The sequence below is a fragment of the Ahaetulla prasina genome, chromosome 3 (assembly GCF_028640845.1).
Source record: "Ahaetulla prasina isolate Xishuangbanna chromosome 3, ASM2864084v1, whole genome shotgun sequence".
Classification (NCBI taxonomy): Eukaryota; Metazoa; Chordata; class Lepidosauria; order Squamata; family Colubridae; genus Ahaetulla; species Ahaetulla prasina.
The window spans coordinates 43,464,683-43,492,066 of NC_080541.1; the positions used below are offsets into that span (position 1 = coordinate 43,464,683).

Consider the following 27,384-nt stretch of genomic DNA (forward strand, 5'->3'; position numbering starts at 1 on the left):
GTTTTAAAATACAGTAGGAAGAATTTTAGGTAGTTTCTGAACTTTTAAATACAGTAGTTCCTGATAAAAGTCCTGTTCGAGTAGAATTTTGATCTCTTGAAGCAAGGAATATTAAAGATAGTTAAAAATGCTGTTGGTAAAGCTCTTTCTCTCTGTGTGTCCCAGATCCCAACTATTGTATTGCAATAGTGATATAAAGTAAATCTGGTCTTAAGAACAAAATGTATTCATCAAATATAAAACTGTATCAGAAATTAACTTCTGAGATTTATTTTCGATACATGTATGTATTTTTTTCTGAAGCATGGACAACTACTCAGTGGATTTATTCCAGGAAAATAACATTTCACGTTGATAATCATTCAGTTAATTAGATCTGAAAGGTGTTAATGTATGCATGGGCAATAAATTAAGCATTATAAACCAGTTTTTCTGAGTTTTATGACCTCCTTCATGAAATGCACCACTAGAATCTTTGTAATTCTTGTTTAGATATTATATTTGATAAGGCGTTTTTCGTATTACTGTGTTGGATTTATTTGTCAGACATTTATTTTATTACTGTGTTGGATTAAGCAATCAAAATTGTAACAATATTTAGTAGAGTCAAATGTTTTCAATTTTTTTTTAGTTCTTACTCTATATATCTAAAAGTCACTTAGAAAATTCTTGTCAAGTTTTCTATTTCCCCCCAAGGTCAACTAGAAATAGCTACCCAGGTTTTTTTACTTGGAAAAAGAATTTAGTGTTAACTTTTCGAAACAGATGTTAAACCACTGAGCTTCCATTCCACAATAATTGTTTATATTCACACTATTGATTAAATTAAAAAGGGTACAGAACATAATGACCATAGTTTTAGTTACATAAAGACCTGCACAATGGAATGCTTGAGTTCATCTAATAATCTCCCACCCCACCCCCGCCTGAACTTTCCTTTAAAAAAATTGTAAAATATTACATTTGTTTAAAAACAAAAAAACGTTTTGAACACTTTTTTTCTTAAGGGGACAAATGAAAATCTAGTTTGTTTTTACACAAATGATAGGGAATAAAGCAACCTATGTTTCCTCCTTTTTCCCCCTGATCAAATCTGTAGACGTCTTCGGACAGCACTGGCTCTTCGGCTTTGAAACGGAGATGAGCACTGCCCCCTAAAGTCAGGAACGACTAGCACATATGTGCGAGGGGAACCTTTACCTTTAATTCCAATCTGAATATCATAAATTCATAGTAACATCTATTCATTCTGCTCTAGTTTTGTTTCAAGAACTTCTACACAGTCTTTAAATTTTAAAAGAATCGAAGAACATTCCAAACAAGAAAATAGCAATGTTTGTGCTGTGCTAAGTACTCAAAATATATATCCCTGGATATTGAAGCAGGACATTGAAACTTGGAATAGCTGCTTCAGAAGCTTTCTCAGATTTTTTGCTTGTAAATATTCAAAGAAAGAAAAAAATAACTTCTGCTTGAACTGAAATACAGGCAGTCTTTGGCTTATAACCATTTCATTAACAACTTTAAAAGTTAAGATGGCATTAAAAAGTGACTTAAAACTGCTCCTCACTATGAGCATCTCAGTTTCCAGAAGTCATGAGCCCATGGCAAGTGACATGTATTTATAATGGTTGCAGCATCCCAGGATCATGTGCTAACTAACCATTTGCAACCTTCCCAAGCAGCTTTCAACAAGCAAAGTCAATAGAGGATACAGGATTTGCTTAGCATCCATGTGATTTGCTTAATGACTATGGCAACAAATATTGTAAAAGAGGGCATAACTTGTTTAGTGACCACATTTCTTAACAACAGTAGTTCTTGTCCCAATTATACTCATAGGTTGAGGATTACCTATAGTAAAATAGTCAAACATATATGTTCATATACGTGTATGTGTGAATATGGCCCAGGAGAACTTTTGAAGAAGCTCCTTGAAGCTGTCCATAGGATGCTGCTGCCTCAATGCATCGATTCATCAGTGGAAATGAGATTCATTCTTTTCAGTACATTCCATGAAATACTCTTTAAATTTTTGCACAGCCTTAAAAGCAATAATAAACAACAGCAGTAATAAAATGGGTACAGATAACTAGGTAAAGCAACCATGGCAGTTTGTGAAAAAATATTCTAGTAGCTAGTTTGGTGTGTTTAAGATTCCAAGCTAAAAACTGGGAGTTGTGAGTTGGGCATGTTGCCAAGTGCCCAAAGTTTGGTCACATGATGTTGGAACTGACCACCTGACCATTGGAACTTCAAATCTGGATCGTAAGGTACATCTGTCATAATTTCAAACAGTTGCTAAATGACTGCTTGTAAATTGAGGACTACCTTTAGTCTATATTTTTAAAAACTGTTTAACATTTAAAGGATAAATCAAGGAGAGTTATTATTTCTGCAGACTTAGGAAGGAGAACACTGCTCATACACCTGAGACTGGAAGAACATGATTTGTCCCACTCAATATACCTTAAGCAAGAGACTAATCAGAATCCAGTCCATGACTTGACAGGATGGGTAATTTGTAAAAATTGTTTCCAATATCCTGTCTAATAAATTGTACTCTGATATTCAGTACCAAGCCTCCTATAGCCATCTGGTACCAGTTAGCTGGTGTTCCTTTACTCCCAAGTACCATGGCCTTCTAACCTCACTGAATCAAATTCCTGTTCATTATGACTCTGCAAGACATTACTAATACTTTGGGATCAGGACAGATGGAACTACGTCAGACACTCAGAAGAGTTAGGAAGGATTTTAATGTAAGCTTTATTCACAGACCGTGAGCTCTAGCTAGGTTCATGGATTCTGCCACTGTTCATTACCATTTCCCTTTCTTCTACTTAAAGTCTGGGGTGTGTATATAGTTTGTTAGGTGCTATCAAATTGACTTAGTTCTGGTGATTGCAAGGGCAGATTGCCGACATTTCATTCTATTTACAGTAATAATTAGTTTTTACAAGTCCTCAAATTTGTTTGATGGCATCCACTCAAGTTTATCTGTTGTCTTTCATTTCCTATACAGTACTTAGCTCAGGCTGTCAAGAAGAGTTGTTTCTAATTGTTATCTATTTACATCATCTGCTAGAGTCTGTGAGTTTCTTGCTAATTACCACCCAAGTGGTGCTGTCAGTCTTTATTTCATTCAGGAGCAATTGCAGTTTATGGAACTCTCTCAGTAAATGTCTGATTTACTGTCAATTCATAATTCAAAAATATGCCAATTACCAATTCATAATTCAAAAATGTGCCTCTTTTTCTCACTCTGTGGTTGTGTTTCTTTGCTGTATGTTACATTATCATTGTTTTAACAATTCTGATTTTTGTTGTCATATATATATGCCTTGATCCTTACTGTGTTTCATCATTACCTTGCTTTCAAGCATTAATCTTTTTTTTTAACATCTGCAGCAGTTATTGTCCTGAGACCAAGGAAAGAAAATAACTTACCGTATTCATTTCTTCATTATAACTTCACTATCAGCTATGAGTTCATGAAACATACTGTTTGACATACAGTAGTGGCCAAAATTGTGGAAATCTTTTGGGAAAAAGTGTGTTTTCTAAAACTAGCTAATAACACCACTTTTTTTTTTGCAGTAGTACCATAAAATTATATATCAATGGAAAGATAATTTAATCAAGAATGTAATTCAATAACTTTTATGAAGGATTTGCTATTAGAATAGCATTTACAGTATAAAGAAAAGTGAGACACTTAGAAAAAACAAGATATACAAAAATTATCATGTCAGTTAATCCTTAGTTGGGTAACCTTTAGCATGAATTGTGGCCTTACAATGTCTTCCCATGGAGTGAACAAAGTCTTTTAGTTCTGCAGCTGTTATAATGTGAAACCACGATTGAATGATTGCTTGTATTAACTGGGTTTTGTTGCTGGGTCGCTTCTGACTAACAAGTTTCTTTAGTCGGCTCCATAGATTTACAATTGGGGTAAGGTCTGGGCTATTCCAAAGCCATTCCAGCAGTGGAATATGATTATCTTGAAACTCCCAAAAAAGCGGTATTATTAGCATCAAACCTCAAAAATACACTTTTTCCAAAAGGTTTCCACAATTTTGGCCACTACTGTACTTTTCTCTTAATATATTTAATCCTATTCGGATATACAAGTTCAAGCTGTTTAATATTTCTGACTGTGTATTCTCTTTTAAAAAATATACTTGATGGTTATTCATCATCCCTTGGTTGACTCATTTACTGTGTATCTGAACGAATCACTCTAGAAAAAGGATGTGATATTGGCCCCCTCCAGAGGTGCTACCCCTGCCTGATATCCCAAATATTCCATTTGTCACATTTTTGTATGAGTACAGGCAGTCCTCAACTTACAACAGTTCATTTAGTCACATTTGAAGTTACAACAGCACTGAAAAAAGTGAATTATGACCATTTTTCACACTTATGATCATTGCAGCATTCCCATGGTCACATGATCAAAATTCAGATTCTTGGTAACTGACTCATATGTATGATGGTTGCAGTGTCTGGGGATCATGTGATCACCTTTTGTAACCTGACAAGCAAAGTCAATTGGGAAGCCAGATTCACTTAATTATGTTAACTTAACAGCTGCAGTGATTAACAATTGTGGCAAGAAAGGTTGTAAAATGGAGCAAAACTCACTTAACAAATGTCTCACTTAGCAACAGAAATGTTGGGCTCAGTTTTGGTAAGTTGAGGACTACCTGCATATATTTTGGACTCATGAATCAGGTTGAATTCTAAGAAAACGCTGGGGCACCTGAAAGAATAAATTCATGAAGAAGGAATATCCACCAGGTTCTTTTATTTTGATGTATACTGTAGCACCCTATAGATACATACCTTTACAACCTCCAGTAGTTTCTTATTCAGTTAAGAACCTCTATCTTTAACTTTCAACACATCCCAAATATTGCTAGTGTCATAGTCTATTTTTTTCTGTATTTTTTGATCATTTTGATCATTTGTTTTGTTTTGCAAATAGGATTACTGAGATGGAAAATGCTAATAAAATGTCTGGTTCCATAGCTGATGTGCGTGTGTGTTTGCACATACACATACAGTGACACATGTACACAACCATGTTTTTTCTGGACTTTTTACTAGTCTTACACATAGTACAGAGAGATTAATAACTATAGTTAAAAGGCTGGCTATATAAAATTCAACCTCCTAAAGTATAAAAAAAGAGTTCAACCTTTGGATAACTCTTCTGCTAATCCACATGAACTCTGCCTGCATGGGAGAACAAATTAACATCAATACTGCAAAAATGATTTTCAGTTTTGGATGATTATGGATCTTTCCAAGAGGGATTTGTTTGTTTTGTTTGTTTGTTTGTTTGTTTATAACTTATATTCTGCACAACTCCCAATTCTGTGAACAAATCTATGTGCTTCATAGATTAAAAGAGTATTAACAGGAGGGAGAAAAATTACCACAATTAATGAAAATAAAGGAGTAAAAGATAGCAAAGATTATAAAGCCATGCAGAAATGAAAAAGAACAGACCCATATACCGGTAATCCAAAGGGGATTTCAGTCATCCTTGCTAAAGGCTTGGGCAAAAGCCAGAAACACCCTTCAGAACACCAGCAAGGAGGGATATTAGAGTTTATAGTTTTTATGCAGATTAAAGTAATCATACTTTGTCCCTCTAAAATCAGAATTAATTATGCTTATTTTTTCATGCTGATACAGTCTGTGATCTCAGGATCACAGTGATCTCAGGATCACAGTGGCACATATTCACAATTTAGACAGAATCATAAAGTGATTTTATTTTTTAGGCTTTTGTTTCACTTAATGTGATTTATCATTTTCATGTAGCAGTAATACTGTCTTTCTAGCAGTTAGTTTGAAGAGGATAAACCAGACAGTAGTTTTAAGTTGAAGAGGATAACAGATAGTATAAATATTTAGCTTGAAGAAGATAAACAGACAGTAAGATCAGTCTTTTCAAAAACTGGAAGGATAGCTGTGGGCCAGAGTAGCTGATGCCACAATAAATTTGTTTGTAAGATGCCAAGGGACTTTTTGGTGTTTTTTCTGAGATTGTCATTTTTCAACTTTAGGCAAGAAAATTGAATTAACAACCATACTGCAGTAGGGGCTCTGATACTGCTATTGTCTGTTGGTGTATGTTTGTGTATGTGTATTTGGGCATGTATGTAGGGTTGTACATGTAACATCTCTGCTGCATTGGGTATCAGTTTCTTCCTGGATTCAATTTGAAGTGTTGGTTATTATCTTTAAGGTTCTTCATAGGGGACCAGGTTACATTGAGGAACTGTCACATTCCTATTTCATTGACCTGTCCCATCCAAAATTTCAACTGGCAGGATCCAGGAAGAAAGCCTTTTGTTCTGCTGCTCGCACTCTATGGAACATCTTGTCCCAAAGATGAGGGGTGCCACATGATTTTTGCCTTTCAGAAAGGTGTCAAGACCTGGCTCTGGCAATTGGCATGAGGAACAAACAATGTCATACAACCTTGGGGGGGAGGAGGTGGCTTAATGGCATACCCCCATCTTTTTAAACTGTTTTAATTTTTAACTTTTTAATTTTATTTTAATTCTGTGGTGATTCATCCATTTTAGTGCTTCTGGATTGGTTTCAAGGTTTGGGAGTTGCGGGCACCATGCAATAGTGGTTTTTCTGTCTCAAGAACAAATTTCAGTTGGTGTTGACTGAAGGAAGGGAAGATTGTTCATTCATTCATTCATTCATTCATTCATTCATTCATTCATTTAGAATTAATATGGTTGCCCATCTACTTGCCATGACTTTGTGCGCTTACATGGCCTCAACACCCCATCTATTAGGTATTTTAGAATTACCTCTTGTTTAACATCTCCCCAATGTTTGGAAGCTAATTGTGCCACTATCATTATCATTTCTTGCTCACTCCCCTAACTTCTAGAGGCAGCAAGTGAGGAAAACGCATAGAAGAGAAGGAGGGCTTCATTAGCTGGGGTGGCTATTCGTGGACAAACTCATATATGTTGTTTGTCATTGGATGACAATTTTATTGCTGGGCTGACTGCTCTGGCTTCTTTCAGCATCTTCTACTGTATAGACAGACATGACATGAAAACACAGCAGCTTGTGGCTGCTTTTACCAAAGTGCTCCTTGTTCTTATTTTACCCTTGAACACAGGGCATTTTAAAATATTTTCAAATGTTCTCCAGCTGGAAATTTAAGGAATGAAATATGGGATATGTCTAGAAAAAAGGATGTATGTTAACTCTGTTGCACACATATATTCAGACTTTATCATATGCCATATTTATTGTAATGAGGGCTGAAAGAGAGTGACCGTCTCAAGGTCACTCAGCCTCTCTAAAACAGTATTAGAACTCAGGCTTGCCAACTCCTAGTTCAGTGCCCTAACACTAATCAAAATGACTCTCATATAAATCTAATAATCCTCGGTAGAGCAATTGATGTGTACGGAATTCGGCAACTTTACTATTTGTTTCAGATTCAATATTTAGCCATCAGGAACATTATTAGAAGAGTCATGACTGATACATGGGTAGAATAGCAAACTATGAGGAACTCAGCTGATTAAATTTTCTGAATAAAGCTGTTATACCTGTCTTCCAGGATCTTATATATCATAATATCAAATCTAGTCAGCAAGAATGTTCTGCTGTACTATGTGAAGCATGCAGAATGTTGGAAAACATAGTTGACTAAAGTAAATGGTCTACTGCTTAGAGCAGCTGTACAATAATTGGGAGCAAGATCTAGACTTCAGCCTTTTGATAATTTAGATGCCTCATTTACGGAACCTCTTTTTCTGGTACCAAGATGTCCTGTAACCCTTGTTTAGAATATGATTTCACAATGTAACCTTTGTGAGCTGCTAACCAAAGAAGGTGTGAGGGCTGCAAATTCAAAAAATATATTTTTTTCCTCTAGAGTTGCAGAGCAAATATACTTAAATGCATTTCCCTCTATAGTTCAACTTATCTTGCTCTTCTCTTCTAAAAGAAGAGTTTATCTGGAAGGGGACAAATAGCCAATTGGGGTCTATTTCTTTGGTTGTAGCCAATGGGAAAAAATATTTCTGTCCTTATTTATCCATTCTACTGACAGCTAATTGTAACTTAAGGGGAAAATTAACATTTCACCAGAAGGTCTTAGTGAGTTTTGACAAACAAATAAACAAACCCAGTTTATTATTTTTGTTATTGCTTTAAAGTTGTGTAATCTTTTGAAAGCATGTTTCTTTTATACTAATGTAAGTTTTAAAAATAGTCTTTCTGGCACCCAGTAAGAGATATTGATTTATAAGATCCAGATTTAGAACATCAGATAATATCAAAAAATGATATTAATCAACCACCAAACAATAGCATTAAGGTGGACTTTCAACTTTCAGCTAGCAGTAGCCTAGGCCTGGTTATAATAATAATAAAAAAGGTTACATCTGTACTGATCAATGTGAGTTTATGTTGTGGACCATCTTCTTGTCTTGATGGGATGCTTACCAGAAGCTAAATATATTATAGAATATATAAATACTCTTTTCACTCCTGATATTTTATGTCTGAATTTCTCCCTTACCACTCTCTTTTCCACTCTCTCATTTTTCCCCCTTCTATAATGTGAATAAATCTTTTTTTTCTTTTTGCCTAAAAGCTCTTCTTTATTTGTTGTTAGTTGCAAAGTCGTGTCCGACCCATCGCAACCCCATGGACAACATTCCTCCAGGCCTTCCTGTCCTCTACCATCCTCTGGAGTCTATTTAAACTCATGCCTACTGCTTCAGTGACTCCATCCTGCCACTCATTCTCTGTCGTCCCCTTCTTCTTTTGCCCTCAATCTTTCCCAGCATTAGGCTCTTCTCCAGTGAATCCTTTTTTCTCATTAGGTGGCCAAAGTATTTCAGTTTCATCTTCAGGATCTGGCCTTCTAAAGAGCAGTCAGGGTTGATCTCCTCTGGAACTGACTTGTTTGTTCGCCTTGCAGTCCAAGGGACTCGCAGGAGTCTTCTCCAGCACCAGAGTTCAAAGGCCTCAATTCTTTGACGCTCAGCCTTTCTTATGGTCCAACCTTCACAGCCATACATTGCAACTGGGAAAACCATAGCTTTGACTATACGCACTTTTGTTGGCAGGGTGATGTCTCTGCTTTTTAGTACGCTGTCTAGATTTGCCATAGCTTTCTTCCCCAGGAGCAAGCGTCTTTTAATTTCTTGGCTGCAGTCCCCATCTGCGGTGATCTTGGAGCCAACAAATAGGTGGTTGAAAAAAAGGTTCAGTAAACCTGGAGACAAATATATCTGATCTCCTTCCAATCTTTATTTTTACACTAAAAGTTGAATATCTCTCATGCTCACTCTCATTTAACGGGAAGTGGTAGATACTGATATTGCTAGTAGGACATTTTAAAAGAACATTTAGAATGTACCTACCTCCCAATAATTTTCATACAGAAAGAAATGGAAACAGCATCTGTTATTTTTATCAGTACTATGCAATATTTCTCCTTACTATAAAACTTAGTTATATAATGTCTGACTAACAGCTGCTGCACATTGCAGTGTTATGTGTGGCAGATACAAAGTACAGCTATATATTATTTAAGTGACTTATCTGAATCCTGATGTAAATGATTTTAAAACTTATTTTAGATCCATGAATTTTTAATTGTATTAACTGTCTGGAAAATATCTGATTTTATTAATTACTTTCCTCAATTCTGTTAGTTTTTCATGTCTTTTAAGTGGTATATATAATCTATCTCTCTATTTAGGCTGAAAATTATCATTCTTTTCACAATTTGGGGAAATTATCATTCATTTCCCCAAAAGCATGTGTAAGACTGGATTGTTATTCTTTGTTAAGATTTTAATTACATTTCTTAATCCATATAAAAACACAATTAAAATCTAACATATAATCACATCCTAACAGATGGATTATACATTTGTATATCGATTGTAGATAAATAATTACTTCATCAATGGCTATTTAAATTTGCAATTTTACTTGAATTTGGTTCTTATTCCAAATAATTTGTATCTCATTCAATTACAATTTATCTGTTAATTTTGTTGTTGTTGTTAGTTGCGAAGTCATGTCCGACCCATCGCGACCCCATGGACAACATTCCTCCAGGCCTTCCTGTCCTCTACCATCCTCTGGAGTCCATTTAAACTCACACCTACTGCTTCAGTGACTCCATCCAGCCACCTCGTTCTCTGTCGCTCCCTTCTTCTTTTACCCTCAATCTTTCCCAGCATTAGGCTCTTCTCCAGTGAGTCCTTCCTTCTCATTAGGTGGCCAAAGTATTTCAGTTTCATCTTCAGGATCTGGCCTTCTAAAGAGCACTAATTACTCCTGGATTTAATTGATTATAAATATGAATAATAATATTCTGGTAGTCAAGGTATTATTTATTCCTGAAATTATGATACTTGAAATATGGTTAACTTGAAATATGTAAATTATGCAGATTCTTGTCAATATGATAGTATTCTTTTGATATTACAAGGAAGTATAAGATGGAGAATGTACTGTAAAACAGAAAGAGATTGGTATTTAGAACAAAGATTTATTCACTCAAACATACACGCCTGTACTTCTTTATTAAGGCCATGTTATTTATGCTACTTGATAATCATTCTATCTTGTCAATAGAATTCATTAATAAGACACCTCTTAATAGCACTTAATATTCAGTGTTCAATAAAATACATAATCAAATTCAGGGTAAATGGGGAAAATAATCTGTATTTACAGACCAGAGCTATTGAGAATTTTGGAGAAGGTTGATTTGCTTTTCCAAACTTAAAATGTTTTGAAAGGCAAAATATTATTAATAATACATAAATATAATCTATCAGTTTGAGTTTGGAAGTTGAATGCTTATTTTATTTTCCATGACTATAGTGCTCAAGAAATTTTTCTGGCACATTTGCTAGTGAATGAATGAAAGTTCTACATATATAAAAATTGAGCTATTTTTAAATTCAGTTGACATTTCCCAACTTAATTTACCAAGCAAAACAGAACTGGAATATAAACAAGCAGTGATTTGCCATTTTTGGAAGGACTGCACCGTCCTCTAGATTTTAAGGCAAAAAGGTATTCAGCCAATATAGGTACAATGATACGATGTATGCAACTCCTTAAAGCAGCTGTATCATTTGCCAAAATGGGCAGCAGCCCTCCACAACTGTAGCAGGATCCCAGGATATCACATGTTGATTTAAGCAACCTTACCCCCAAAGCGGCTTTTTGTTCTTGAATCTTAAATGTTCCACTGCACAGTTTTTATTCCCTTATGTTTAATTGTTGTTGTTTTTTATTTAGTTGAGCTGCATTTAAGAAAGAGGGAAGATTTACTATAAACTATGGTTTTTATTAACATTCCTTAGAATATAGGGAAAAGACAGAAAAAAGAACAAATAGCTGTGATGGAGGTACAAAAGCCCAGGAAACAGCTTAGTCTCCTGCCCTTTTATTCTTGAAAATGGTTAAATTGCAATAGCATATTGTTTGATGTGTTTTGGATTTTCTTTCCTCTTTTATAGCTATCATGTATGTAATGGGAGCTCTTGGTCCTGCAGCAGGATATTTATTAGGAGGAGTTCTTATTGGATTTTATGTACATCCTACAAGCACTGTTCAGATTGACCAAAGTGACCCACGGTTCATTGGTAACTGGTAAGCTGCAACCATGTGGGGGTTTTATATGCAAGAGAGCAATATGTTTAACATTTGATTATCATTTGATCACTAATATTTAACATCTGAGCATGTATTCTTTGATCTTGTGTGCTGTGTTTTGAGTAGTTGTAGCCAAAGACAGATGTATAGATTGTTCAAATGCTGCTAACTTTACAATCATTTACTTATCATTCTGTTTCTATATTTTGGGAATATTTAAACTAAAAAAGTTACCCTCTAAAAAAATTAAAAAGTAATAATAATAATGGAGCTGATGTGTTACTTTTCCACCTGGCATTTTTTAAACATGTACCCTACATGTTTCTACTTGTGTGTGTAAGTTTCTGACACAGCTTGCCAACATTATAGGAAGATGAATAGAATAGAATAAAGTAGAATAGAGTAGAGTAGAGTAGAATAGAATAGAATAGAATAGAATAGAATAGAATAGAATAGAATAGAATAGAATAGAATGTTCCTTGTAACTCTGAATGGTTGCTATGCAACTGGTCATTAAACAAGGATCATCTATATGATGCTTATCTGTTTTGGATGCAGCTTTTGTGATTTTCAAATAACTTATATGGCAATTGTTTTATAGGACAAAAAATAACACCAAGTGTAAATTTCTGCTTCCTGCTATAGAGGGTTCACGTTTATAATAGACGTAGACTTATATACCACTTCACAATGCTTTATAGCCCTCTAAGCGGTTTACAGAGTCAGCATATTGCCCTCAAAAATCTGGCTCCTCATTTTACTGACCTTGGAAGGATAAATCAGCCTCGAGCTGGTCAGGATCGTCTGGCAGTCAGCAGTCAGCAGAAGAAGCCTGCAGTCATGCATTTTAACCATTGCATCATCATGTATGCTTATAGGCAGTGATATCTATTATTGTACTGCTTGATGTAATAAATATAACCCTATTTGTAAATGATATTTCTTACCTTTTGATTTTAGGTGGAGTGGATTCCTTATTTGTGCTAGTGTGATGCTTCTTGTTATACTTCCAATGTTTGCTTTTCCCAAAAAACTCCCACCTCGACACAAGAAAAAGAAAAAAAAGATGCACTCTGATGATGTTTCAGGTGGTGATGATGATATTGTGAAAGAAAAAGTGAATTGCAAAAATGAGCTAGACCCGGAAATTCCTACATCAATGGGCTTTGGAAAGAATGTTAAAGGTAAAGAATTTCCTGCTTGAAAAAAATCAGATTAAGATGAAACTTAAATTCAGAGAATTGTCATTTGTTGTTGAAAACTGATACAAAAATATATTTATTTATTTTTTTAGAAGTAGCACTAAAGTAGAACACTTTGGTTCAATTGGTTCTATATTAATTGCAGGGTAAATTGTTTCACTCAAAAAATCAATATTGAGCCCCTCCAAGTCTAATCGGGCAGTCTGTAATCTATAAACAGCCTTTATCAAGCTTGAATAAGGTTAAGGTAAAGGTTCCCCTCGCACATATGTGCTAGTCGTTCCTGACTCTAGGGGGCAGTGCTCATCTCTGTTTCAAAGCTGACGAGCCAGCACTGTCCAAAGACGTCTCCATTGTCATGTGGCCGGCATAACTAAACACCAAAGGCACATGGAACGCTGTTACCTTCCCACCAAAGGTGGTCCCTATTTTTCTACTTGCATTTTTGAACTGCTGGGTTGGCAGAAGCTGAGACAAGTAACGGGAGCTCACCCCATTACGCGGCACTAGGGATTCGAACTGCTGATAAGCTCAGCATAAAGCTATGTAAATCCTATCTATTATTTTCTTGCTTTTATCAGCATTATGAAAAATAGATTTTGGCTAAGGATGCTGAACAAAAGGAAGAGGTTGAATACATTCTCCTCAATCAACAATAGGAAACTTTTTCCAGGTCAAGAGCTATACTGCCTTTGTGGGAACTATTACAATGCTTTTTTTTGTTTTTGTTTTGCTTTGCATTTTGATCCCTCTCCCCCAAATTATATTTATAGAAATTTCTGTGTTCATCATATAGTACCATAGTCATAAAACATATGCTCCCTTTTTCAGCTAATTTATGGCATAACAAAGATGAAACACTAGTTTCATCCTCATTGTGGCGTGCAAGAGAGCTTGAACTATTCTTTTTTCTGGCCACTTTTTAAAAGTAGGGATAAAAATTGGGCTCTTTCCATTGTGTGAACTATTTGGGTAGTCTGGCTGAGGTTCCATGGTAGCCAGATTTTCATCTCCAACATAAAATGGACATAATAGAATAGAATAGAATAGAATAGAATAGAATAGAATAGAATAGAATTGAATTGAATTCTTTATTGGCTAAGTATGATTGGACACACAAGGACTTTGTCTTGGTGCATAGGCTCTCAGTGTACATCATGCATTTAAACCTCAGCTTCTCTACTGTTCTGTGATAAATATGTAAATTGTGCTTAATGAAGAAGAAGAGCGATGAGGACATAACCCTTAAAGTTGAAGGGCTAATTTCAACATTTGTGTTTGTAGATATTGCTCATAGTCATACATTAGTCCCAGTTTTAGAAACATACTTTATGAATCTTTAAGCAAATGCTATGATCATACTCCCCTTCTTGATATTTCCCATTGCTTTTTCCTGATTCCATGTACCAATATTAATTTTATTAGAAGGTAGCATTACAGTGCTCATGCACTGTTCATAAATCATAGTTTTATGGTTTATGCAATATGCAAAAATAGTTTGCTTATTTTTCACAATGCCTATTGTTCTGTCCCCACCAACCACAACCAAGAGTCACGTGAACTGACTATATCTGCCAGCAATTTACTCCGACGACAGATATCAGTTCTGGCAACGAACCTGCGATTGCCTGCCAAGTTCTCCTGTCTCCTCAGACCAGCGTAATTGCAGTTCAGAAATAAACAGAAGCCAAAGTCTTAATCTCAAACTGTTGCAGCCAAAGTTTCCAAGAGTCAGTTTTTGTCCGTCACAAGAAGCTATAGAGCAGCTCCTCCTGCTTTTATAACCTATGGGGTGTGGCTCCGTGACTCAGCACTCTCTAGGCCTGCCCCACCCCTTCTTTTGTTGTTCCCGCTTCTCCTTTCTGCGATGCCTGGGATCTAACCAGGACTGATTGTCAGCAGCTGAGTCTTGAGGCATTTCCTGGGAGGGGGAAGGTGCGGGAGAAAGAGGCCTCGTCATCTCCTCCACCTGGTCTGCCTCTGGGACCTGGAGCGGAGCCAGAGAGGAAGGTCCTGCAGAGGTAAGCCCTGTTGACTCTTCCCCCTCACTCTCTGAGTCACTCTCTGCCAGGAGGCCTGGCTCGGGGGCTGAAGACACAACACCTATGGAGATTCTCAGTCATCGCAGGTCATGGTTGTTCTAAAGGTACTTTTCCAAAAGGCAACTGGACTAATTTAAATAAACTATGAAAAAATGTGCAAATGTCTGCCTCAATCTTTGCAAAGTGACTTACCTTATCACCATTCTTAATTGTCTCACATGAAGGTGGTTTCCATTTCCACATAAAATTAGGAAATGGTAGTTATTTAAATAACAGTAGGAAGCTCTAAGTCAAATTAGATTTGAGGAAGCTGAAAAGTCTGTTTCTTGTCAAGCAAACATGCATACAGGTAGTCCTCGACTTACAACCACAATTGAGCCCAAAATTTCTGCTGCTAAGTGAGACATTTGTTAAATTTTCCCCCATTTTACCACCTTTCTCGTCACAGTTGTTAAGTTAATAGCATGGTTGTTAAGTGAATCTGGTTTTCCCATTGATTGCTTGTCGGAAGATTACAAAAGGTGGTCACATGACCCCAGGACACTGCAACCATCATAAATATGAGTCAATTGCCAAGTACTCTAGTTTTGATCACATGACCATGGGGATGCTGCAGTGATCATAAGTATGAAAAAAGCTCATAAGTCATTTTTTTCAATGCTGTTGTAACTTCAAACAGTCACTAAATGAACTGTAAGTTGAGGACTATCTCTGTTTGAATTTGTATTTAATTATGAAACATTATATGTCTCTGTATAGTGAAGACCTTGCTTCTCCCAGTTCTTATTAAGCCACACATAGAAATATTGGACTTGATTTTAAAAAAAGTCTTAGTGAGAGATGTTACATGACTGAAATAGCACATATCCAGCTACTCTGTTAGTTAAAGCTATAAAAAATAAGTAAATGGACCAACAACTGCTTTACTTTTAAGTAAGATAAAACTTAAGACTGGGTCTACTGCAAAGTTCCCCCTAAGCAGAAATAATTTGAATTTGTTCTTTTGGAGCATTTTCATTTCTCCTACTTAAGTTCAGAGATAATGAGAATGATGTAACTGTCATTCTTTGGTATTTCTCTGTCATGAACTATGAAAGCAAAAAATATTTTTTTATATTTATTGAGCATGGCATTTTGCTTTGCTACAAGAAGGAATGTCAAAGCAGTCACTAATATATATATTTTCTTAAAGGAGTCCCCATCCTCTCACAGCTACTGTATGTGATTGTTATTTGAATAAAGGAAGAGATTCCAGGAAAAGGGAAGGCAGGCAAGGGTACTGATAAGGAAGCTTTATGCCAAAGTCTTCCCACCCCCACCCCTCACCCCTCCAGTGGGGAAGCTAATAATTAAACCTGGAACTTTCTGAATCTGGAATACATACTACCTCACAAAATGCTTTGGGAAAACACACAAGAGGGCAGTTGTTTTTTGTATCCAGTGGAATTCTTGGGAAGAACTTCTTCATGGCTTGAGAAGGCAACCACTTACTAAGTGATAACATTGATTGTTCTTTGCCTCCCATCCATTCTGGACAACATTTAGGAGTCCTTCTTTTACTTCTTTTTGTCTTTTTTATAGAACTTCCAAGAGCAGCTTTCAGGATCTTAAGCAACATGACATTCCTTTTTGTGAGTTTGTCATACACAGCTGAATGTGCCATTGTTACTGCTTTTATTACCTTTATCCCCAAGTTCATTGAGTCACAGTTTGGCATCCCAGCTTCCAATGCCAGCATCTACACTGGTAAGATATTGCTGTAAATAAATCTTTTAAGGATTATTTTCCTCAGTTTATAAAAAGGAAGTTAATGGAAAATAATCAGGATTCTGTTCTTAATTGTTTTAAATGTGCAGATTCTCTGTCTCACACTTAATCGCTTTATATATGAATAATTTGTTGTTGATACCATCTGGATTAGCAACATAGGATTTGTGTCACTATGATGTTTGGTTTTCTACCAAACAGCCTTTTTGATCAACCCACACTATTAACACTAACAAATTAAAATGGCATCGTTTTTGCAAAATTTGGTCTGAGATTTGTTCTTACAAGATTTACAAATAGCTGATAGAGCTAATGATCTGTGCTTTAATGGATGAGATTCATCAGTAGCAGGGGAAAAAATTTCTGCCATTACTAACATTCTTTAAATGTTTGCTCTTATATTAAGAATTAAAAGTTATGTTTTTTTCTCATTCTCTTTGCAGTGCTGCATGGATTTTATTTATTACTAAAATGTACATGCATGAATGATCTCTCTACATAATCATAACATTTTTATTGCTCTATTTTTTATTTTCTTACTTTGAATATTTAATATATATGTTTAAATAATATTTTGAGTATACTTTAGGATGTTTTTATTCTTGTAATTGCCAGGTGTCCTTGATGATTATGGCAGTACACAAAATAAATAAGTGTTGCCAAACTGGCTGAGACCAGAAATCTATTTTAGCAACAGCTAATCCGATATCTGGTGCAGTTGCAACTGAGGCTGTCCATAGTATTTAGCATGATGTAGCCTTTCAGTTGGAGGTTTTCAATATTTGTTATCATGTAGTAGCAAATCATATGTATTATGCTTGTCCTATTTTCAACCAAGAAGCATACAAAACCACAAAACTTAAAATGCGTACACATATTGGAACAGAATAACATTAAGCTAAAGAGTTAAGCAGTTAAATATGTCAGTATCAAAATGTTCCAGGTATATCCAATGTGAACTTCCTGAACTGTTTTTAATAGCCAGCTAATTTGATTTACATAAGTAAATAAGAAAGATTCATGCAGATTACTTCTTGGCAAGACAATTAGTCAATCCTTACAAAGGTAAATTTAATGTGTTTATTAACAAAGAAATTAATAGAATTGTCAGTAATATTTTAATAAGTAATTTCATGTGTTTTTTGGACCACTTAGATCATTTAAATCATTAAATAACTGTTCTGATTAAAAAATAAAGTCTTTAGTTTTTACAACCCATAAATTTCAATATGAATCTTTTTTGAATAATCTGGTTATGGAGTTGTATCCTGGAAGCTAAATTTTCTGAAGGCATTTTGGTTTTATGAATAAAAACAATTTGTCATCTCTTGGTTTGCGGTAACGATACAGTACACTTGCCATTAAATAAGTTTGCTATTCCCAAATGGTAGTCTTAAAATAATATTAATATTCAGTATAATACCATCAGTATGATTATTTCAAATGTATTTAGCTTTTTAAAAACATCAAATAGACTTATAATTTATTGATTAAAAATGTATAAATGGAAGTTTGGAAATGGTTAGTTTGGAAGTTTGGAAATGTAGGAGTGTAAAATTGTTCTAATTTGTTCTTAAACAATAACACACAATTTTAAAAGCTTTTAAAATAAGATTAATACAGGCTGATTCAGTTATTCAGTTTTTATGGAGAAAAGAAATTTGAGAAAAACCTTAACACTTTTTTTCTAAGATGATCATGCTAATTTGAGCCTTCTGATTTGCTCTGTAACATGTTCAGATACCAGTATTAAGTGGCCACTGCAGTGAAAACATATGTTTGTGTGTGTTAAAATGCATAAAGACATACAGCCTAATTAAGATAGGTTTTCGAAGCCAGTCCTATGTATATTTACCAAGAAATGAATTCTCCTTATTCTGTACTAAAGACAATAAGGATTGTAGTTACATATATGAGAAGCCATCAGAAAGGAATTTTTATAAAATGCTGTAGTTTTCTGTCTGAGGAATTTTGACAAATCAAAGGATGAAGCAGGAATCTGCTCACTGAAGGCTGGTTTTGCTTTAGGGTGCTTTATGCAATGATTAAATTAAATGCAATGTGTTTTAGTTGGAATTTTCTTTTGAGCAAGGAACAGCATAACTGAATGCTATTTTTAGAAAGATTTGTCTTGCAGTTCATACATATTATTAATTACATAATTTTGATAAGATATTTAAAAACCTTACTAGAAGTTCAGCTTGGTTTTTATCTGGTTATTAAAAACTATAAAAGTGGATTTTTGATTTCTAGGCCTTCCATTTTAAAAAGAAGATTCATATAGCTGGTAAATATTCTATTGTTGTTTTCCTAGAACCCTAAAAGGGGAAGATATTGACTTCTTCCCTAGGTTGCCCAATGTGTTTTCTTGCGAGACCTGGGGAAGATGGTCTTATGTGGGCGGCAGTGGCCATGTAAAAAGCCAGGGCAGCAGGCATGCCTCATCAGCAGGGGCCATGGAGTGCAGGGTGGCAAGAGCAACTATGGATGGGAGTGAGCTGGGTTTACTTCCTGTAGTGAGAAGAAGCCCCTTTGTACTGCTGGACCATGCTGGTGTTGGAAGAAATATCCATCTGGTTCAGTTCCAAGCTGGGAGAAAGACACTGGAAACATGGAGGCTGATTGGAAATATGGTTTATTGATGAAGCAGAACCACATGTGATTCCACATGGCAGCTGACAAAAATGGAGTTGAGAGTGGGTATGTTTTATACCTTCTTTGGGCTTTATATTTGAGCTTCCTGTTCCTGTGCAAGAACGTGTCCTTTAATATTCTATTGGCTGTTGTCAGATTCCTATGGAGTCATGTAGGGGTTATGTAGGGGTCATAGCTGGCTCTATAGGCCAGCTAAAAGAAGAAATGCAAATCCTAGGTGCTTGTCTGAACTAATCTGGTCAACCTCTGGCATATTATTTATCTGAGCTCCCAGGTTTCTGTGACTTTGAAGTTTGGACTGCAATGAAGGGGTTTGTGTTCGGAAAGGGTGTTGGGCAATTCCTATTGTGGCTAATGGCTTTTGTCCTGGGTTGGATCTTAGTTGAAGGGCTGCTTCTAATCCTATCACTCTGCTTTTGTTAGCTGTCAAACTTTGCTGCAAGCAGTTTCGAAATATCCTGTCTTGAATTTCTGCCTGCAGTATTTGCTTTGCTTATGAATAGTGTCATCTAGATAGTTGACTACTTCTTTCAATAAGCTCTTTATCTCTTAAGTGCTGGCATCTGTTGTGGACTATTAAGAAAGACTTGGGGGCTGCTTTTTGCCTGTAAAACATGTTTCTCCATTTCCCATTTAGGGAAATATAATATTCTGCATTTTTTAATATTCCTCAAAATATTTCATTCTTTTAGGAGGCGGGGCTTCCCACACTGGAGTAGGGCTAGGCTCTGAGCTTCCTAGGAAGACTGCACCTTCACGCTCTGCTGTGGCTCAGGGGCTTCCTGCAGCCCCAGCCTTATGGCATACCAAGCAGCCCTGAGCTACAGCCCAGCATATTCTTTCTCCAGTCTCCTTGTACTCACACATGCATGCTCATGTTCCACACCCTCTTTCCCCAGCCTCCCTGAGCTCATGCCACACTGAACTGGGCCTTTTAGGGATTCCTCCACCCCTCTGCAGCATCTCCCTTTCTTACCTGTGACTTCCCCCATTTCACTTCCCTCTCAGCTACAGGGGAGTTATGATGACAATGGGAAATCCTGGGATTGCTGTTGCTAAGTGTCATGTGTCATAAGATCCTGTGACATTATGCTTTATGTCTATCACTTACCAACAGAAATTCCGGTCCCAATTGTGATCTTAAATCAAGGATTATAATTGGTCAGGCTTTAAAATCCCAAAATTAATTAATATTAATATTTTCCCTTTTATACTATTCTCCCACCAAATAAATTTATTTATTTATTTATTTATTTATTTATTTATTTATTTATTTAATCATATTTATATACCGCCCTATCTCCCAAGGGACTCAGGGCGGTTTACAGGCACTAAAAACAGATAAATAGAATATAAATACAATATAAAACATTTAAAAAACTTATTCTAAAGCCCGTCCAATTAAAAATAGAAATAAAACCCAATTTAAAACCCAAAATTTAAAATCTAGCTCAGTCCTGCACAATTAAATAAGTATGTTTTAAGCCCGCGGCGGAAGGTCCGAAGGTCCGAAAGCTGACGAAGTCCGGGGTAGAGCGCTCCAGAGGGGGGGACCCCCCACAGAGAAGGCCCTTCCCCTGGGCGTCGCCAGACGACATTGCCTCGCTGACGGCACCCTGAGGAGACCCTCTCTGTGAGAGCGCACGGGACGGTGGGAGGTATTCGGTCGCAGTAGGCGGTCCCGTAAATAACCCGGCCCAATGCCATGGAGCGCTTTAAAGGTGGTCACCAAAACCTTGAAGCGCACCCGGAAGGCCACAGGAAGCCAGTGCAGTCTGCGCAGGATAGGTGTCATATGGGAGCCACGAGGGGCTCCATCTATCACCCGCGCAGCTGCATTTTGGACTAACTGTAGCCTCCGGATGCCCCTCAAGGGGAGCCCCATGTAGAGAGCATTGCAGTAATCCAGGCGAGACGTCACGAGTGCGTGAGTAACCGTGGATAGGGCATCCCGGTCCAGAAAGGGGCGCAACTGGCGGACCAGGAGAACCTGGTAGAACGCTCTCCTGGAGACGGCCGTCAAATGCTCTTCTAGAGACAGCCGTTCATCCAGGAGGACGCCTAAGTTGCGGACCCTCTCCATCGGGGCCAATGACTCGCCGCCGATGTCCAGCCGGGGATTTAGCTGCCTGTACGGGGATGCCGGCATCCACAGCCACTCTGTCTTGGCGGGATTGAGCTTGAGCCTGTTTCTCCCCATCCAGACCCGTACGGCCTCCAGACACCGGGACAGCACTTCGATAGCTTCGTTGGGGTGGTTCGGTGTAGAAAAGTACAGCTGAGTATCATCCGCATACAGCTGATACTTCACACCGAAACCACTGATGATCTCACCCAGCGGTTTCATGTAGATAAAGAACAGAAGGCGAGAGAATCGACCCTGCGGCACCCCACAAGTGAGGCGCCTCGGGACGACCTCTGCCCCCCTGTCAACACCGACTGCGACCGGTTGGAGAGATAGGAGGAGAACCACCGATAAACGGTGCCTCCCACTCCCAATCCCCCCAACCGGCGCAGCAGGATACCATGGTCGATGGTATCGAAAGCCGCTGAGAGGTCTAATAGGACCAGGGCAGAGGAACAACCCCTATCCCTGGCCCTCCAGAGATCATCTACCAACGCGACCAAAGCCGTCTCCGTGCTGTAACCGGGTCGGAAACCGGACTGGAACGGGTCTAGATAGACAGTTTCATCCAGGTGCAAGGGAAGCTGATATGCCACCATACTCTCTACAACCTTCGCCGCAAAGCGAAGGTTGGAGACCGGACGATAATTACCTAAAACAGCCGGGTCCAGGGAAGGCTTCTTAAGGAGGGGCCTCACCACCGCCTCTTTCAAGGCGGCCGGAAGACACCTCCACCAAAGAAGCGATCGAATCGCCTGAGCCAGCCTCGTGTCACCTCCCGAGTGGCCAGCACCAGCCAGGAGGGCACGGGTCCAGTAAACACGTGGTGGCATTCAACCTACCCAGCAACCTGTCCATGTCCTCGGGAGCCACAGGGTCAAACTCATCCCAAATAATGTCGCCAAGACCACCCTCGAGCGTCTCACCCGCATCACCGCAATCTTGGTCCAGACCATCCCGAAGCTGAACGATTTTATCGTATAGATAACCGTTAAACTCCTCAGCCCGTCCCTGCAACGGGTCATCCCGCTCCCCCTGATGAAGGAGGGAGCGAGTCACCCGAAACAGGGCGGCCGGGCGGTTATCTGCCGATGCAATGAGGGAGGAGGCGTAGCTATGCCTCGCTTCCCTCAATGCCACTAGGTAAGTCCTAGTATAGGACTTCACTAGTGTCCGATCAGCTTCCGAACGGCTAGATTTGGAATAAAACTTCAAAAACAAAACAAAACCCAATTCCAAATCTAGTATATCTATGTAGTCCCATAAAATCTCTGAAATGGTATATTAACTATGACCTTCAATAATATATTATAAATAAAGGACATAAGGCAATATTTTATTTTTTTTCATTTCATGTTTTTCATAATACCAGGAGCTTATTTCTTTCCCAGTTAATGTAAAACTAAAGCAGTATTTCATCCTTCTTTAAAGAACTCTGTTTAGAGTTTCTTTTGATTCTGGGAAAATCATAAGGAGGCTTTCCCTATTTTTTACATGAAGTGGTTAAGGAAACATTTCTCACTCCCATTCATATTCTAAAAAACTTAACCTTCCTCAAAAATAAAAAATGGAAAAAATTGGCACCGCATTTTCTGGTGACACAGCCTTTGAGTCTGTGTAGCATTAAACTTTCTCAAACCTTGTTCACTGATGTCAATGGCATCTCTAATTGAGTTAAGGATCAATTTTCCCAGGTTGATAAACCATCTTCTCTCATATCTAAGGAAGAAGTTTCTCTTATTCCCTCAATGGTAAACTTATAGCTAAGTTTATAAACTTGGTTATTTGCAACTTCATCTAATATGCCATCACGTTGCACTCCATAATTAACACTGATCAATTATCACTGTATCTCCTGCTTAATAAAAATTAGACTTTAGATAATGCGGTCAAATACATACAAGTAGTCCTTGACATATGACCATAATGGAGCCTACCATTACGGTCATATTTTGTGATGATTGTAATTTTGCAACCTTTTTTGTGGCAGTCATTAAGAGAACCAGTGGTTTGCTATGGATGTGGTTTTGCCAAAAAACGGAAGTAAATCTTAAACCGTAAAACATTGTGTGATTGTGGGATACTGCAAATGGCCATAAAGGTGGTCGTTGAGTGCCCAAAGTTCGGTCACATGACTGTGGAGGGGGCCCAACTGTTGAAACTTTGAATCTGGGTCGTAGTTCCCCCTTTTCACTTCCATAGTAACTTCAAATAGTCCCTAATGTGCCTGGTTGTAAGTCAAGGAATATCTGTTCATGCTATTCTGAATTCATAAGTACCTATCATCATATGAGTGCCATTGCCAACTAAGATAAACTTAAAGGATCTCTTTTCAGTAATGGACTATTGCATATGTAATGATCTTAGTATATTTCCAGTGATAAGCAATAGCATTGTACTTTCTTTGGCCTTTTAATCTTAATTCTAATGTGTAATTCAGTGCAACTCTTTTATCTCTGAGATTTTTTTCCAATTTCTATTCTAAATTAACATTGCTACATTTTTTTTTATTTTTTTAAAACAAACAAACATAAAAGCATCTTCAATTCGATTACAGTGTGTTGGTGGGCTGGTTACAAATCCTTGGTACAGTTTCAACATATACATCTCTTTAATTTATCTAATCTTGCTATACATCTATCTGTTATCTATCCAAATAGCTTAATCAATTAATCCTTTAATTAACCAATGGCTATAACATTTTGTTCTCTCATTTCGTATAAGTTTCCCCAAATTAGTATTTTATCTAATTACATCATTCATTCCATCACCATGTATCTGTTTAATTCAATATTATCCTTTATGATAACCTTTCTCAAATCTTTTCTAGCATATTTTTCCTTCTAGCCATTGATAAAAGCACTGCTACAATTTTTTAACCTCTTCATTTTTGTTGTACAGTGATTTTTTTAAAGAAAAATAACCATTATTAGCTGCTTCTTAACTCGTTCCACTACAGTTGTGATTATTTATTTTCTAATTATTTAGCACTAAATAACTGTTTGCTAACCAAACAAATGACATTTATCTATTTCATAAGCTAGCTTGGGAGTTTCAATTGATCTTCAGGGTGGGTTATAAATATTGTTAATATAAAAATGTAGAGTTGGCATACTTCTTTTATAGAAAAAGTATTTCCATACTATACATTTTAACACAACAAATGTTTTAACTTTCCCCTTTTTCTTTTTCTTTAACCAGGTGTGATTATTGTTCCAAGTGCTGGCGTTGGTATTGTTTTAGGAGGTTACATTATAAAAAAGCTGAAACTTGGTGCAAGAGAATCTGCAAAACTAGCAATGATTTGCAGTGGAGTATCTCTGTTATGCTTTTCAACACTCTTTATAGTTGGATGTGAAAGTATTAATCTAGGAGGTATAAATATACCATATACCACGGGGTAAATATATTTTGAGCTTTCTAAATAATTTATGCTTTGCATCAAAGCCAGCCTTTTTGTGCTGTATAAATGGCAGTATCTTTCTCATAAGAACATTAAATAATTTACAAGTGCCTTAATAAGTAAGTAACAAAGAAATATATTGTATAATCATGGATTGAAATACTCCACAAGAAATAACAATTCATCTGCTGTGTTCAAATAAACAATCTCCGGTAAGTATTATACGCAAAATGCAAAGAACCTAATACGAAAATACACAATGTTTTAGATATACGCACACCACTTCTAAGTTATTTATTTGAAGGAAGGCTACTAAGGGTCATTTCCATTATTCATGGGATATTGTTTTGGAGATCATAGTCTTTTTTGGCTTATGATCTTCTGAGTTTGAGATAAGCTAATTTTAATGGAAGAAATCTGATATTAAGACATTTCCCTATTTCCTTGCCAGCCTTCACAGCTGAATGTTTTGGAAAGGTTGACCTTGGAAAACATAAATACATGGATTTTGAAGGATATTTAGTGCTTTCAGTATTCTATTTTCTCTCTAATCTGAGTATTTTTAGAACAGATCTTGACATTTGTTTGAATGAATCCAAAATCAATCAGTATCCTGTCCCCCCTCACACACATCTATTACCTTCCTATACAGCATCAATATTTATTTCCATAATATATAAATACTGCAAATGACCATTGGCCCAAGAACTTTAAGTTAATGATGAGGAAATATATTTTCAGAACATAAATTTATGATCTCATTTAGCCATTATAACTAACTGAACGTAGATGTTTGGATAAAATAATTGTAAAATATTTTTTAAAAAATTCAAACATCCATAGAATAAGTATGAAATTCTAATGTTTTTTCTGTGCTTGGTGGGAGTTTTTGTAATGATTCTTAGTATTCATGACCTTTGGTGTCATTTAGCTGGAAATACTCAGTTTTCAGCTAATTAAAGAAAAATACAGTATCTCAGGAATTCTGAAACATGCAGTGGGTTTAGAAAAGTTTTGATATACTGGTAACCTTCCCCAGCTAGTTTTTCAATTGTGTTGGGATTGTGCCAGCTGGGGATGATGGGAATTACAATTCAAAATAATGGAGGCATCAAGTTGTAGATGTATGATAATACGTTATATTTTTTTAAATAAAAAGCCAGTATTCATATAATGTATCAAAACAAAATGTAAAAGCATAATAGAGATCTTCCAATAAGCAGCAGATAAGATGTCTAGAGTTTACCTGTGTATTTAGTGAAGGGCTATGAAATCATGGTGATCAGGGCTGAATTTAATGGTCAGAGAAAGGACAGGGCTATAATGGATAAAATGAAGCGTCCAAGTGATTAGGATGCATCATACATATATAGAAGGAACCAAGATTTTTTAAAAAGAGATTAGGGTGCTCGCCCCCCTCACTCAATTTTAAAGGCTTTTATCCTATCCCTTTTTTCATATACAACTCAAAGTGACAAATATAATACTCCATCCTCCTATTTTTCCACAATAACAACTGAAGTGAGTGGGGGTTTTACCACGCCACCAGACTGATTCCCGTTTAAAAGGTTGCTTAACCTATCTAGGCTAACATAATAGTTTTTATGTATTTTCTATTTTAGAAAACTAAAATTTATAATGTAGTTAGATAGAATTCTAGCAGCTGCAGAAAAGATGGTTTGGGGATTTAGTGCAAGAAATGCTGGTGTTTCTCTTGCATCACATCATATATGGACTGTCTGCCTAAAAAATATAGCTTGATTTGTATCTTTATAAGTACAAAAATTGTATATTGTATCTTTATAAGTGGCAAAAATTGTGGAAACCTTTTGGGAAAAGTGTATTTTTGTGGTTTGATGGCTAATAACACCACTGTTTTTTATAACTTCAGTCACTAAATGAACTGTTGTAAGTTGAGGACTGCCTGTACTCATACAAAAATGTGACAAATGGAATGTTTGGGGTATCAGGCAGGGTTAGTACCACTGGAGGAGGGACATATCACATCCTTTTTCTAGAGTGATTTGTTCAGATACACAGTAAATGAGTCAACCAAGAGATAATGAATAACCATCAAGTATATTTTTTAGAAGAGGATACATAGCCAGAAATATTAAACAGCTTGAACTTGCATATCCGAATAGGATTAAATTTATTAAGAGAAAAGTACAGTAGTGGCCAAAATTGTGAAAACCTTTTGGAGAAAGTGTATTTTTGAGGTTTGATGGCTAATAACACCACCTTTTTTTTTTTTTTTTGAGTTTTAAGATAATCATATTCCACTGCTGGAATGGCCTGGGAATAGCCCAGACCTTACCCCAATTGTAAATCTATGGAGCCGACTAAAGAAACTTGTTAGTCAGAAGCAACCCAGCAATAAAACCCAGTTAATAGAAGCAATCATTCAATCTTGGTTTCACATTATAACAGCTGCAGAACTAAAAGACTTTGTTCACTCCATGGGAAGATTTTGTAAGGCCGTAATTCATGCTAAAGGTG

General features: G+C 36.7%; 1 protein-coding gene across 1 annotated transcript in view; it reads left to right on the forward strand.

Moving 5' to 3' along the window:
* The window catches only part of SLCO5A1 (solute carrier organic anion transporter family member 5A1), a 43,031-nt gene that overhangs the window by 3,964 nt on the left and 11,683 nt on the right, over positions 1 to 27,384 (forward strand). Inside the window, exons 3-6 of the mRNA XM_058177238.1 lie at positions 11,556 to 11,688; positions 12,652 to 12,875; positions 16,517 to 16,681; positions 24,684 to 24,882. Of these exons, the coding sequence (XP_058033221.1) occupies positions 11,556 to 11,688; positions 12,652 to 12,875; positions 16,517 to 16,681; positions 24,684 to 24,882 (721 nt within the window). The remainder of the gene's footprint in view (positions 1 to 11,555; positions 11,689 to 12,651; positions 12,876 to 16,516; positions 16,682 to 24,683; positions 24,883 to 27,384) is intronic.